The sequence below is a fragment of the Trematomus bernacchii genome, unplaced genomic scaffold, assembly GCF_902827165.1.
Source record: "Trematomus bernacchii unplaced genomic scaffold, fTreBer1.1, whole genome shotgun sequence".
Lineage (NCBI taxonomy): Eukaryota > Metazoa > Chordata > Actinopteri > Perciformes > Nototheniidae > Trematomus > Trematomus bernacchii.
Genome location: NW_022987916.1, coordinates 23879 through 40000, shown reverse-complemented (window position 1 = coordinate 40000; position 16122 = coordinate 23879). Strand labels below are relative to the sequence as shown.

The 16122-nt window shown below is 45.8% G+C and overlaps 1 protein-coding gene across 1 annotated transcript in view; it reads right to left on the bottom strand.

Annotated features, from left to right (window-relative positions):
• selenbp1 (selenium binding protein 1) overlaps window positions 1–15373 on the bottom strand; it is a 29949-nt gene extending 14576 nt beyond the window's left edge. Inside the window, exons 1-6 of the mRNA XM_034115429.1 lie at window positions 15253–15373; window positions 12133–12186; window positions 10733–10845; window positions 7799–7984; window positions 378–498; window positions 1–103 (exon numbers count right to left, since the gene is read on the bottom strand). The exon at window positions 1–103 is cut by the window's left edge and continues 80 nt beyond it. Of these exons, the coding sequence (XP_033971320.1) occupies window positions 1–103; window positions 378–498; window positions 7799–7984; window positions 10733–10845; window positions 12133–12186; window positions 15253–15256 (581 nt within the window). The 5' untranslated portion in view covers window positions 15257–15373. The remainder of the gene's footprint in view (window positions 104–377; window positions 499–7798; window positions 7985–10732; window positions 10846–12132; window positions 12187–15252) is intronic.
• Between the last annotated feature and the right edge of the window lie 749 nt (window positions 15374–16122).

Below are 16122 nucleotides of genomic sequence, written 5' to 3'. Positions count from 1 at the left end.
CGCGGCTGGTACCAGAAGTCGTATCCAAACGGTGCCGCTTCCCCCGGGTGCTCCCAGTTCCCGACCACCTCGAACGTCTCACCGTCCAGCAGCACGAAGCCCCCTGAGAGGAGGACAGGTAAAAACAGAACGGGGTCTTCCAGATGTAAAAGTGTTTGAAAGAGATGTAAATAAAGAGCCTACAGTCTAGGGCAGATAGGAGGCACACAGATCTCTGAGGGGTTATCTATTGTTATTGCAGATGGTGCGTTCACTGTCTGTCTTTATGATGGGATATATCCATAAAGCCTATCAGCAGTCGGGGTCTTCAGCTGATAAAGGGTCTCAGTGAGAGGGGTTGGGCTGTTTGTAGTGAGGGTGTCTGCAGGGGGTCTCACCCTTGCCGTTGCCCCCTGGTTCTCCCATGCAGCTGATCATGATCTGCCCGTTGCCCAGGCAGTGGGTGGTGTGAGGGTTGGCCAGGCCGCACTTCCAGAACAGATCCACGGGCTCCACCATCTGAGGAGCAAACACACCACCAATCAGCAGGAAGAACGTCAGACCTGACCTTCAGACTGACAGGAGGTCCACTCTCTGATCCTTTAGAAGTCTAGGAGGAAATGTTCCTACTTCTCTCTCAATGGGATTCCTCCATGTGATTTTGGATTATGTCAAACAAACGTTTCTGATACTCATTCAGACTCTTGTTAGCAACCTCCGTTTTTAAACTCACCAGTGGGGTATTTAGTGAAGTATTTTAGGTGGTAGAACAAAGCGTTAAAGTCTCCTCAGCTTGAGTTAACCTCAGACCAGAGGCCTGTACGACGAAGCCAGAGGCCTGTACTACGAAGCCAGAGGCCTGTACTACGAAGCCAGAGGCCTGTACTACGAAGCCAGAGGCCTGTACTACGAAGCCAGAGGCCTGTACTACGAAGCCTGAGGCCTGTACTACGAAGCCTGAGGCCTGTACTACGAAGCCAGAGGCCTGTACTACGAAGCCAGAGGCCTGTACTACGAAGCCTGAGGCCTGTACTACGAAGCCAGAGGCCTGTACTACGAAGCCAGAGGCCTGTACTACGAAGCCGGTTCAACATAACCTGGATATGTTTGAGTTAGCCGGTTGGCCCAATCCAAAACATACGCGCTCTCGCTAAGCGGTCCTACGACGCTGGTTATCAAGTGAATCGCTCAAGCCAGCCGTGTCCTATCTAGTTAGGTGTGCGTTCACATGAAAGGGGTGGTATCTGGAGCATTCGACCAATCACAAACATGGACAAGCGTACTGACAGCGCAGCGTCATACTTCCTGAATGAAAAGTGAACTTTAATATTAGTCAAATATGAAGAAGTTAAACTTTAAACATCCATGACTTAAACACTTTATCCAGGATCAAAGCCACATAGCTGCACCTGCAAGGTGAATACAGCTGGTAACAGAGAAAGTGTTTGAATGCGTACATTAACAGGTTTATGATATCACTGCCCCGTCTAAGACACAATCTGACTTTCATTACATTTGACTCCAGGGTTTCATCAACTTAATGTGTTGCTTAAAATAATACTTCTGCATCCAGTATGTGACACTGTGAGTGTTGCACGGCCAGATACGGCTCAGCTGACTCAGATAAGGAGATATGATACATTATGATCAGAGTTGGGTGTAACGCGTTACTGTAATAATATTACTTTTGTCGGTAACGGAGTAGTGTAACGCGTTACTTTTATAATTCAGTAATCACACTACAGTTACTAACATTGCCCCGACACGCGTTACTTCGTTACTTTTATAAAATCAGTCATAATCACACTGACAGACAAGAGGGGTTTCCGCCGCAGGTTTCTATGTACGTAATCTGCGCGACTTGCACGTCCACATCTCCGCGTGCAGTGCTGCATAAACATGGCTGAGTCAGCGATAACTTTCGAGGGGTGGAGGTATGCCCATTATTTTGAGTTCGTCCGAAGAATAGACAGGAATGTGACGGTGAGGTGCAAACTGTGTCCAGGCCAGAAGCTGTTATCCACTGCTGCAAACACCACGTCAAATCTCAACAAACACCTGCAAAGAACACATGCTAAGGTGAAGCTAATAGCTAAGGACCCCCGAACCCAGAGTGAGGATGTTGTGAGTGCGCCGCCGCCGACTCCGAAGCAGCACAAATTAGAATTTGGAGGACCGGTAACCAAAGCAGAGATGGACAGGCTTGTAGCATCCTTCATAGTAGAGGTAATGTTGCCCATTTGCACAGTGGAATCACCATCGCATCGTTCAGAGATATACTGCGCAAAATACAGATAGCAGGAGACAGAGGACAGCCATAGTCGGAGCTATCTGGATCAGTCTTATGCGACAATGGAAACTGAACTAAAGAGAACATTTGAAACTTTAGCAGTCTGCGTGATCTGCCTGTAGGGAGGGGCGGGCCGGCCCTGCGAGTAAAGTAACGAGTAAAGTAACGAGTAAAGTAACGAGTTACTTTATGTAGAGAGTAACGAAGTAGTGTAATATATTACTTTTTTTTAAAGTAATATGTAATATGTAATATATTACTTTTTTTTAGTAACGACCCCATCTCTGATTATGATGTGATATGATATGAATGATAATGGGACACATCGACGTCTGCACTCACAGTGCCGCGGACTGTACTTAATGTTACTCTGATCCGGTTACTTATGTTGTGGCAGATATTTAAGTAAGCTTTCTTAACGCTAATGTTATAATAGTCAGATTGCTCTGAAGATAGGAGGAGGGGATATTCTATTAATGTTCACGTTCACACAGTCAGTTGATTTTTGCCGGCCGTCTTTCCTGCAACGGCAGTTTTTCTGTATTTCCTCTATCCTGTAATATGACTTGATCGCTTTAAACTCCGCACACTGAGCTCTGATTGGTCAGCAGGCGGTGCTTTCACTGAGTTGATCTCTTAGCCTGCAACCTAACCTCCTCCGGAGCAGGTTAGCCGCTCAGCATCAGTTACCATGGAGATCTAGCCCGTTAAAAAGAGAACCAGCGTCGTAGGACCGGAAACCCAGAGTTTTCCCTGAAGTTAGCTAAGAGAACATCCAGCTTCGTAGTACAGGCCTCTGATTTCAGGATAACAACAAAAACACGTTCAGAGAACCATTGACCTCCAGACCAGGAGACAGGAAGTGATGCTGACTCATGCCAGGGTTTAGGACTCATTCCTGCACAACTGTAAACTACATTCTGAGTCCCACAGAGGTTCATGGAAAGGTTTTCAGAAAGTAAATCTGCTCCGGACACCAGGGAGTTTGTGAGGGATTGAGCTGCAGCTGCTGGGAGCGCTACAGCTCACTGACTCCCAGGAATCCTTCAGATATAAATCACAAGGCGAGGATAAACACAGCGCTGGTGTTTACAAGTCCTTGTGAAGTGACTGAATGTGAACTCTTTGCCCGCTTTCAGAGGAAACCTGAATTGATTTCGATGAAAACACGTCCTGCAGGATCTGGCTGGATCCGGATCACAGGGTCAATGTGTGGTCAGGGTCTGATTGTGAAACCAGGAGTCGGCCCTGATAAATAATCTCCCAGCTGTGTCTCTGGCAGCGTGTCCTCACTCTTGAGTTCAAGTCCTCTAAGGAGGATTAATCATTACACCATGACTCAGCACATTTCCATCAGGCTGCACACACACTTTAGTCCCAGGTCACATGCTCTGGACGAGGCCTGTCAAATATGTGAAGATTTAAACAGCAGCTGGGAGACTTCAGCATCTGAACTGAGCGACCTCCTCTTCTTCCTCCTCCTCCTCTTCCTCCTCCTCCTCCATTTCATCTCCAGTTAGACATTTGTAAGTTCTTCTTCTAACGTCGAGCTAAAGAGCACTCCTTTAATAACTTCTCACTGACTCCAGACATGTTAGATACCCTAAAAACTGTCGAGCTTCAGATCGATTTGCACAACGCCACGTGTTTCCATTGTGCCTGCTGACTGTCCACGCTCCATCAAGTGTCTGAGAAGAAATACAGTGAGCAATGGTGATTCTAGAGTGTGTGGGGGCCCTAGGCAAACATTCACTGGGGGCCCCTCCAACCAGCTTTTCATCACCACAGCCGACAACCCCCCCCCCCCCGGAGCGGAGCAAGGCAATGAAACTTAAGATAACAAGCAGCATTTTACGGCGCTCTATGCATGAGGCCCCCTCGAGGGGGTTTCCCGACATGTCGTTGCAGTAAATTAAAGGGTGTTTCATGTTGTCGTTGCTGTGGACCTTCTTAATCTACCTTCTTTGGGGGCCCCCTTCTGGTCCGGGGCCCCAAGCGGAGCCCCTGACAGTGAGATGAATGAACCCTCAGCCGGGGGGTCACTTCCTGTCCAGGTCGCGTCTGTTGTTTTCCCAACTCAGTTTAGATTGACCCACTTCCACATCAGCGCTCCACATGGCTCCATCAGGTCTCTACGAGCCCTCAAAGCTGACAGACCGCCTCAGGCCGGCTCTAACCTGCAGGACCCTCAGGCCGGCTCTAACCTGCAGGACCCTCAGGCCGGCTCTAACCTGCAGGACCCTCAGGCCGGCTCTCACCTGCAGGACCCTCAGGCCGGCTCTAACCTGCAGGACCCTCAGGCCGGCTCTCACCTGCAGGACCCTCAGGCCGGCTCTCACCTGCAGGACCCTCAGGCCGGCTCTAACCTGCAGGACCCTCAGGCCGGCTCTAACCTGCAGGACCCTCAGGCCGGCTCTCACCTGCAGGACCCTCAGGCCGGCTCTCACCTGCAGGACCCTCAGGCCGGCTCTAACCTGCAGGACCCTCAGGCCGGCTCTAACCTGCAGGACCCTCAGGCCGGCTCTAACCTGCAGGACCCTCAGGCCGGCTCTAACCTGCAGGACCCTCAGGCCGGCTCTAACCTGCAGGACCCTCAGGCCGGCTCTAACCTGCAGGACCCTCAGGCCGGCTCTAACCTGCAGGACCCTCAGGCCGGCTCTCACCTGCAGGACCCTCAGGCCGGCTCTCACCTGCAGGACCCTCAGGCCGGCTCTAACCTGCAGGACCCTCAGGCCGGCTCTAACCTGCAGGACCCTCAGGCCGGCTCTCACCTGCAGGACCCTCAGGCCGGCTCTAACCTGCAGGACCCTCAGGCCGGCTCTAACCTGCAGGACCCTCAGGCCGGCTCTAACCTGCAGGACCCTCAGGCCGGCTCTAACCTGCAGGACCCTCAGGCCGGCTCTAACCTGCAGGACCCTCAGGCCGGCTCTAACCTGCAGGACCCTCAGGCCGGCTCTAACCTGCAGGACCCTCAGGCCGGCTCTAACCTGCAGGACCTGGGATCTCCCTTCATGTGAAAAGCGTTTCTCATCTGCTCCGAGAAAGAGTCGAAGCGACTGAAGCTGTGAAGTCAGTTCTGTGACGCTGCGTCATTCTTCATCACGAGCAGAGAGGCAGAAGTACACACATCCTGTACTCAAGTAGAAGTACACACATCCTGTACTCAAGTAGAAGTACACACATCCTGTACTCAAGTAGAAGTACACACATCCTGTACTCAAGTAGAAGTACACACATCCTGTACTCAAGTAGAAGTACACACATCCTGTACTCAAGTAGAAGTACACACATCCTGTACTCTTTACTCAAGTAGAAGTACACACATCCTGTACTCTTTACTCAAGTAGAAGTACACACATCCTGTACTCTTTACTCAAGTAGAAGTACACACATCCTGTACTCAAGTAGAAGTACACACATCCTGTACTCAAGTAGAAGTACACACATCCTGTACTCAAGTAGAAGTACACACATCCTGTACTCAAGTAGAAGTACACACATCCTGTACTCAAGTAGAAGTACACACATCCTGTACTCTTTACTCAAGTAGAAGTACACACATCCTGTACTCAAGTAGAAGTACACACATCCTGTACTCAAGTAGAAGTACACACATCCTGTACTCAAGTAGAAGTAAACACATCCTGTACTCAAGTAGAAGTACACACATCCTGTACTCAAGTAGAAGTACACACATCCTGTACTCAAGTAGAAGTACACACATCCTGTACTCAAGTAGAAGTACACACATCCTGTACTCAAGTAGAAGTACACACATCCTGTACTCAAGTAGAAGTACACACATCCTGTACTCAAGTAGAAGTACACACATCCTGTACTCAAGTAGAAGTACACACATCCTGTACTCAAGTAGAAGTACACACATCCTGTACTCAAGTAGAAGTACACACATCCTGTACTCAAGTAGAAGTACACACATCCTTTACTCAAGTAGAAGTACACACATCCTTTACTCAAGTAGAAGTACAGATACTCGTGTTTAAAAATACTCTGGTAAAAGTAGAAGTACTGACTAAACTTCTTTACTCAAGTCAAAGTAAAGAGGCTTTGAAATGTACTTCAGTAAAAAGTACCCATAACTAGCAGCTGTTTTAAAGAGTACCTGACCTCCCTTTATATTAATAGAACAATAATGTCATTGTTAGCTAATGAATGTTTCCATGCTGAACAACGGCAACATGACAACGTTTTCATTGGTCCCTCTTCTTTAGAGAAGACCAGGAAATGATGGATACACGGATCGTGTTCAAATCAATAGGCACGCAATGACTCTAAATAATAATGATCACGCCACCAAACACACATTCAAACTAAAGGAACCAGCCTGTTTGGAAAATGTGAGAAGTAGAAAGTACAGGTATTTGGGTTCAACATGTGAGAAGTAGAAAGTACAGGTATTTGTGTTCAACATGTAAGAAGTAGAAAGTACAGGTATTTGGGTTCAACATGTAAGAAGTAGAAAGTACAGGTATTTGTGTTCAACATGTAAGAAGTAGAAAGTACAGGTATTTGTGTTCAACATGTAAGAAGTAGAAAGTACAGGTATTTGTGTTCAACATGTAAGAAGTAGAAAGTACAGGTATTTGGGTTCAACATGTAAGAAGTAGAAAGTACAGGTATTTGTGTTCAACATGTAAGAAGTAGAAAGTACAGGTATTTGTGTTCAACATGTAAGAAGTAGAAAGTACAGGTATTTGGGTTCAACATGTAAGAAGTAGAAAGTACAGGTATTTGAGTTCAACATGTAAGAAGTAGAAAGTACAGGTATTTGTGTTCAACATGTAAGAAGTAGAAAGTACAGGTATTTGGGTTCAACATGTAAGAAGTAGAAAGTACAGGTATTTGTGTTCAACATGTAAGAAGTAGAAAGTACAGATATTTGTGTTCAACATGTAAGAAGTAGAAAGTACAGATATTTGTGTTCAACATGTAAGAAGTAGAAAGTACAGATATTTGTGTTCAACATGTAAGAAGTAGAAAGTACAGGTATTTGTGTTCAACATGTAAGAAGTAGAAAGTACAGGTATTTGGGTTCAACATGTGAGAAGTAGAAAGTACAGGTATTTGTGTTCAACATGTAAGAAGTAGAAAGTACAGGTATTTGGGTTCAACATGTAAGAAGTAGAAAGTACAGGTATTTGTGTTCAACATGTAAGAAGTAGAAAGTACAGGTATTTGGGTTCAACATGTAAGAAGTAGAAAGTACAGGTATTTGTGTTCAACATGTAAGAAGTAGAAAGTACAGGTATTTGGGTTCAACATGTAAGAAGTAGAAAGTACAGGTATTTGTGTTCAACATGTAAGAAGTAGAAAGTACAGGTATTTGTGTTCAAAATGTAAGAAGTAAAAGTAAAAAGTGGTCAGAAAAATAAGTAGTGGAGTAAAGTACTGATACCAGAAACATGTACTTAACAAAGTACAGTAACAAAGTATTTGTACTCAAATACTTCCCACTCTGGTCAGGAGGAAGTGGGCGGGGCTAAAGGACACGGGTCCGGCTCGGTTCACCTTGTGCATCTGTGGCGCTCGGGGGTTTGTCCCCACGTCCACCACGTAGATCCTGGAGGAGATGAGTGACGGCAGGATCAGACGGTTCCTCTTCTTGGAGGCGTCTCCGAAGCAGCTGCTGCAGGCGTTCCAGCCCGAGTGGTGCAGCTCGTCCCGAAGGTTAGGCATCGGCAGGCGGTGGATCACCTGAGAGAGGACAGAGACACCTGATCACCTGAGAGAGGACAGAGACACCTGATCACCTGAGAGAGACACTACTGATCACCTGAGAGAGACACTACTGATCACCTGAGAGAGGACACACTACTGATCACCTGAGAGAGACACTACTGATCACCTGAGAGAGACACTACTGATCACCTGAGAGAGACACTACTGATCACCTGAGAGAGGACACACTACTGATCACCTGAGAGAGACACTACTGATCACCTGAGAGAGACACTACTGATCACCTGAGAGAGACACTACTGATCACCTGAGAGAGACACTACTGATCACCTGAGAGAGGACACACTACTGATCACCTGAGAGAGGACACACTACCTGAGAGGACACACACTGTGAGAGGACAGGTATATGGATATGTGATAATAATGATCCAGATCAGATCACGCTGAAGGCTCTTTGAGCAGCTTTTCTCTCACTGTGATGTTACATGTTTGTTTCTCATGTGTCTTGATGTTTTGTCTGTTGATGTTACACATGGACACTCTGACTCTGATTCTGACTCTGACTCTGATTCTGACTCTGACTCTGATTCTGATTCTGACTCTGACTCTGATTCTGACTCTGACTCTGATTCTGATTCTGACTCTGACTCTGATTCTGACTCTGACTCTGATTCTGACTCTGACTCTGATTCTGACTCTGACTCTGATTCTGACTCTGACTCTGATTCTGACTCTGATTCTGACTCTGACTCTGATTCTGACTCTGACTCTGATTCTGACTCTGACTCTGATTCTGACTCTGACTCTGATTCTGACTCTGATTCTGACTCTGATTCTGACTCTGACTCTGACTCTGATTCTGACTCTGATTCTGACTCTGACTCTGATTCTGACTCTGACTCTGACTCTGATTCTGACTCTGATTCTGACTCTGACTCTGATTCTGATTCTGACTCTGACTCTGATTCTGACTCTGATTCTGACTCTGATTCTGACTCTGACTCTGATTCTGATTCTGACTCTGACTCTGATTCTGACTCTGACTCTGATTCTGACTCTGATTCTGACTCTGACTCTGATTCTGACTCTGATTCTGACTCTGACTCTGACTCTGATTCTGATTCTGATTCTGATTCTGATTCTGACATTTTTGAAAAAGTCAGACATTTTAGAAAAAGTCAGAATTTTAGAAAGTGCCCTCGGCTCCCTCCGCCGCCACACTGCCCAGCACACTGGAGATCACTATCCCGTCGGGGGTCCCCAGTCTCTGGCATGTTATTTTGGGAGTCGCGGGCTGAAAAGTCTCACCATACTTAATCCTAGACAGTAGCAGTATATAGTAGACAGTATATATTGTACGACTTTGTAATTTTTGAATGTTGATATGTATTCGCTCATAGCCTACTGTGCCTTTCACGCAGACAATACAAGTGAATTTTGAAATGACAAATAGGTTTATGTTTCAAGTTTATTTGCATTAAAAACGTGTTTTTAAACCCTTCTGTTCAAAGTTGATATTTTGTTTCTTAAAAGATTAAATCTTTAAAAACATGCTGTTTGCCATTTTTAAAGTTTGATGGAAGAAAATTAAATATAGGTCACTGGCGTGGAGCTTTAGGCCTGCAATGCTTTAACAAAAAATGTTTTAGTTTCAGTTTTGAGTGAATATGGATGTTAAATTCACAAATGAGTGAATAATCTTGAACAAGAACAGGATCTTGAGCCATGATGTTTTTAAAGTACAGAAACATTCAGAATGCATGACGATTCCTTCAAAGGTTTTGTAATAGACCCCTAGTACTCTTAATCTATAAAGTAATAATACATGTGAATGATTGAGCTCATTAGTGGCCTGACTGGCCCTCCTAATCTGGTCTAAAGAAAGTCAATGATGATCGCTGTGAAGGGGTGTCCAGCCCATATCAATAACATACCAAACTACAGGCTCATGTTTTCATGTTATAGTAGGCCTACCTTACATGAACCTGTTTGAAACCTTAATGACCCCATGATGTGATTATTTATATCTTAAAACCTGTAACAACTATGTTTAGATGTTCATAAATATCTACATTTATATCTAACACAATTAATAGATCTCATTATTACCTATTTTATATGTACTCAAAAATAAAGTTTACTAAGCCCCCTTTTTGTTTTAATTTATTAATGAGACAAAATGATTTGTGCTTAAAGTCATATACTGTTGTGTCTCAAACGGATAGACTAGGTTATTAATTTATTTGCCAAATAGTTGCTTAAAATGCTACAATAACATTTGCAATTCGTTTTTAATCTGCCATGTACGGTATCAACGTCTCTCAGCCACCGTAGTGCCGTGTAGGGGGCGTGTCGTGTACCGTCGTGTAGGGGGCGTGTCGTGTACCGTCGTGTAGGGGGCGTGTCGTGTACTATCTTGCTGTAGCTAGACCATATTGGACATTTTAGAAAAAGTCCGATTTTTTTGTTAAAGTCAGACATTTTAGAAAAAGTCCGAATTTTTTGTAAAAGTCAGACATTTTAGAAAAAGTCAGATTTTTTGAAAAAGTCAGATTCTTTGAAAAAGTCAGATTTTTTTGAAAAAGTCAGATTTTTTTATAGAAAAAGTCAGAATTTTTTGAAAAAGTCAGATTTTTTATAGAAAAAGTCAGATTTTTTTGAAAGACAGAATTTTTCTAAAAAGTCAGAATTTTGAGATTTTGAGAAAAAATCAGAATTTGTGGAAAGTCAGAATTTTTTTGAAAAAGTCAAGAATTGTTACCTTACAGTAGGTGGGTGACTTCGGGTCAACATCAACGGTGGCCAGGTAATCTGGTTTCAGGATGCCGGTGTTACAGTAAATACAGGGGAGATAAACGATCTCCTCCCGAGGACCTGCAGCAGGAAACACAACCAAGTCTGTTTTATAGAGAAATATCTAAAAACCTCCTTAAAGCTGCATCGTCTATTATACCCAGCAGGGGGCGACTGTATAGAAGTCTATGAGGAAATGTTCCTACTTCTCTCTTGATTACCTCAGATTGTATAGAAGTCTATAGAGGCTTCTCAATTCTTACATTTCCCCTCCTCGACTCCCCTCCTCGACTCCTATCCTCGTGAGTTAGTCCCGCCCACAGGAGATGCGAGCGGAGGAGTCGAGGAGGGGAGCCGAGGAGAGAGGAGGGGAAGCAGCAGGCGGTTAGAGAAATGAGAACTCCTCTCCTCTGAGCGGTCATTTTAAAGAGACGTCCATTAATGATGACAGGAGGCACAGCAGCCCTCTGTCTCATGGACAGATGTGTTCATGACCACTTATATATTTACTTTAATTAATTCACAGTGCGGTATAATGAGACAATAACAGGCTACAGATGCAGACATATACACACACATATATTTATATAAATATATACAATTTAAAGTATGAGAGCACTCTCATAATAACGTAACACAATCAGAGACTGAATATATCCCCCCCCCTCTCTCTGGTCGCTGAAATGGGGAATTTAAATTACGGGCCAAAAGTTGTATTTACAAGTATTAAAAGTAAGCAGAGGACACCAAACCACCTGAGACCTGTCTGTCCGCCGCATCTACGCACTGTACAACACACACCTACACACTGTACCACACACACACCTACACACTGTACCACACACACCTACACACTGTACCACACACACCTACACACTGTACCACACACACCTACACACTGTACCACACACAGCTCCTAAAGCATAATCAGGCTACAGCCGTTGTGTATTTTATTATGTGAAGCACTAAATGGTCTTGGTGCTTTCTGCACGGACCTCACAGCTGTTCTCTCTGGAAACATCGCGTCTGATTCAAGCAGTTACTAAAATAATATCCAGGGGATGCATGCAGAGCTGTGATTGGCTGAGATAAGTCCGGCCGTGCGTCACGACTCTTTGAAACATCTCTGTTCCCGGAAATGCATCCTGGAGGAGCCGTGGAGGACCGTGGAGGACCCATCAGTGTCTCCTCGGTTAGAGCTCCTCCAGAGAGCCTCCTCGATGCTCGGACCTCGATGTGCATTTAGAGAAATGAGATGTCCTTCAACATGGCGCGCTGAAATACATTTCCGGGTCACTACCGGACGACCGAGGAGTCGAGGAGGGGAAATGTAAGAATTGAGAAGCCTCTTATGAGTAAATGTCTCACCCTTCATGGCGTCCAATGGGCTGCTGTAACCCGGTCCACATCCTTTACATCCGGCTGAAACACAACAACACCTGTTAACATCGTGCTAACAGACCTAGCACGTTAGCTCACCTGACGTCGCTCATATCTCTCTATTGTCTCTGATGTTAGTATGTTTTTAATATTATTTCACAACTCTCAACATTAAAGTAAACACACTGTCAGTGGTGAACCGTCAGGACCTTCAGGTATTCAGAGAATACCCTGGAACACTCAGATAAAACAAACAAAAAACAAGGCCCCGCCTTAAATGGAGCGCGATTTCCACCAAAGATTTTGGAAATCGGTCCGTGCGCAAAGCATTGTGGGGATTTTAAGACCGCGGAGGATACACATGTGCAGCCTCGAAATTTCCCGCACGAAGTACACCGGCCTCGGTAGAATTCCAAGGATCCTGGACATTGGAACAGTCCTTCGGCGGCACTTGATGACGTAGTATGCTTGAATAGTGGCTCTGGAGCAACCTTCCTCGACGCTTCCTTGGTAGGACATGGTCAGTCTGTTCCATTGCTTCATGTTTCAGAAGGTTCGGTTTGCGTTCACACGGGCAAAACTCAAACGGACTAAACTTTAAACACAAGTCATGTGCACATTTACCACGAACATACGCAAAGCATTGTGGGTAATTTAAGACCGCGGAGGATACACATGTGCGGCCTCGAAATTTCTCGCTACGAAGGACTCAATCCTCGGTAGAATTCCAAGGATCCTGGACAATAGGCGCGTTCACACCGGAGTACTTTTCACCGTACTTTTCGCGTTTAGTTGCGTTAGTACCCCTTATGTCGCGTTCTCACCAAAAAGAGCACTTCATCTCGGGAACTTTTACCCCCATTTTTAGTGCCTGCTGAGAGATGGTACTCTCTTGGGGGAAAAAAGTGCCCCAGTTCTGATCGGCTGGGCCAATTGCAAACCACGCCCCGTACAACTGTGAAATGTTTTGTAGAGCCGCCATTTTATTATCCTGGCTTTAGCATTATTAGCATTAGCATTAGCCCAGCGCACAAACGCAGAGAGACTAACTTATGGCAACACAAAAGAAAACATGGGAGCGGTGGAGATGAGGAGGTGTCGGCGTTCTGGCGATTTCCTCTGAAGGCTTCAGTCGAAGCTGCTGGGAGTCCCAGCAGCTTCGACTGAAGCCTTCCCCAACTCCAGGGACTTCCGGCCGGGGACTCCGGGTGGCAGTATACGCCGTGAAGTGGTTTGCTGCCTGCCAGTAAACCCAGAGCAGAAGAAGAAGAAGTGACGTCAGCGGCTCATTTGCGTAATCTTCCCTCAGGGAAAAGTACTCTGGTGTGAACGCGATCTGTACTAAGTGCCCTGGGGTCATAAGTGCCGGCACTGAGTACGGCAAAGTACTTGGTGTGAACGCGCCTATTGGAACAGTCCTTCGGCGGGACTCGATGACGTAGTATGCTTGAAGTAGTGGCTCTGAAGGATCCTTCCTTGTGTGGTCCGTGAGTATATTGGTAAAATGTCACATTTGAAATAAATGTATTTTAAGTTTTCCGCACTCTCGTGGGAATATCTGCTACGGAGCGAGTTCAACTTTCAACTTTGGATGCCCAGCGCCACACCTTCATCATACCTGTTGCAGCGTGTTGGTACCATCTGCAGGAGTTAGAGATTATTATCTAATATATGAAGCATATCAAAACACACACATACACACACACACACACACACACACACACACACACACACACACACACACACACACACACACCTTTTAATCCAATAATTCTATTCTCACCCCCCCCCCACAATAATACACTCAGGGTGTTTCTCAATGTCGAGTACGCTTGCTTGGTAGCACATGTCTGCCGAGCATCTTGCTTCAGAAGCGAGTCAAGAATACTTCCTGGCATTTGGAAAACAAAGAGTGGAACAGGCTAGCAAGTGTGCAGGTGTGCGTCATATGAGAGGCCCCGCCTCTTACATCTTCTGCCACAGATTTTGGAAATTGGTCCGTGCGCAAAGCATTGTGGGGATTTTAAGACCACGGAGTCTACTCATGTGCAGCCTCGATATTTCTCCAAACGGAGTACGCCGGGCTCGGTAGATTTCCAAGTATGCTGGAGATTGGAACAGTACTTCGGCGGCACTCGATGACGTAGCATGCTTGAAATAGTGGCTCTGAAGCAGCTTTACTCGACATTGAGAAACACCCAGTGATGGGCCAGAGAGCCAGGATGTAGAGCAGCGATCATTCTGACCCACAATCCTTTGCACCGCTGATATAAGAGGTCAAGGTTTAATGCGAGAGTAGTACACACTCAATGAGGTTTGGAATGCAGCCCGTGTGTGTGCACAAACATTTCCGGTTGCGCTCACACACACACACACACACACACACACACACACACACACACACACACACACACACACACACACACACACACACACACACACACACACACACACACACACACACACACACACACACACACACAATGAGGACAGAGAGCCCGTTTACTTTAATGTTGAGAGTTTTGAAATAATATTCAAGTCATACTGGTATATTAATTCTGCACACCAACAACATGTTAACAGCACTCTCTCACACACACACACACACACACACACACACACACACACACACACACACACACACACACACACACACACACACACACACACACACACACAGTTTGTTTAAAATGTCCTGAACACATTCATATCATCAGAGACTCTGAGATAATCCAACATACTCTTATATAACTCATTCACATTTAGAGCAGCCGGTCTGAATGTGAATGAGTCTCAGAGAGAGAGCTGCTCTCTTTGTCCTGCAGTCTCACACACACACACACACACACACACACACACACACACACACACACACACACACACACACACACACACACACACACACACACACACACACACACACACACACAGTCATGAGGACAGAGTCTGTTTACTTTAATGTAAATAGTTTTGCAGGTATATGAAATATTTACCCCAACAACATGTTAACAGCACACACACACACACACGCACACACGCACATGCACACATGCACACACACACACGCACACATGCACACACACACACACACACACACGCACTGCTCACCCATGCTGCTGCTCTGAGGTTCTCTGAGGTCCTCTGAGGTTCTGCAGGTTCTACTCTGACAGCTCTCTGGAACTCTGGAAGAGGGAAACACCCACAGCCAATCAGAGCAGAGGGGGCGTGGCTTAACCACAGCATGTTAACCCTGCTGAGCCCGGACCTCCTTTCCTCCTGTGTGTGTGTCCAGGTGATCCAGATCAGGACATTAAGAGGGGGTGCTGGGAGTCTCTCTGTGTCTCCCCCTTTACTTTGATCGCTCTCTCTTATTGTTCTTGTTTGTCTGGTTTCAGGTTTTAAGAATTGGTCAGTGAGTCCTCTCTGTTTTGATGAGTGAGTGCAGCTGTCAGAGTGAACCTTGTGCAGCTGTCAGAGTGAACCTTGTGTAGCTGTCAGAGTGAACCTTGTGTAGCTGTCAGAGTGAGCCTTGTGTAGCTGTCAGAGTGAACCTTGTGTAGCTGTCAGAGTGAACCTTGTGTAGCTGTCAGAGTGAACCTTGTGCAGCTGTCAGAGTGAACCTTGTGTAGCTGTCAGAGTGAACCTTGTGCAGCTGTCAGAGTGAACCTTGTGTAGCTGTCAGAGTGAACCTTGTGTAGCTGTCAGAGTGAACCTTGTGTAGCTGTCAGAGTGAACCTTGTGTAGCTGTCAGAGTGAGCCTTGTGTAGCTGTCAGAGTGAACCTTGTGTAGCTGTCAGAGTGAACCTTGTGTAGCTGTCAGAGTGAACCTTGTGTAGCTGTCAGAGTGAACCTTGTGTAGCTGTCAGAGTGAGCCTTGTGCTAAAGGGTTCTGATAGAAAGAGTCTCCGCTCAGAGACAGCTGGACCCGCAGACGTTGGGACATTCACACACTTATGGCGCATTTCCACTACACGGTCG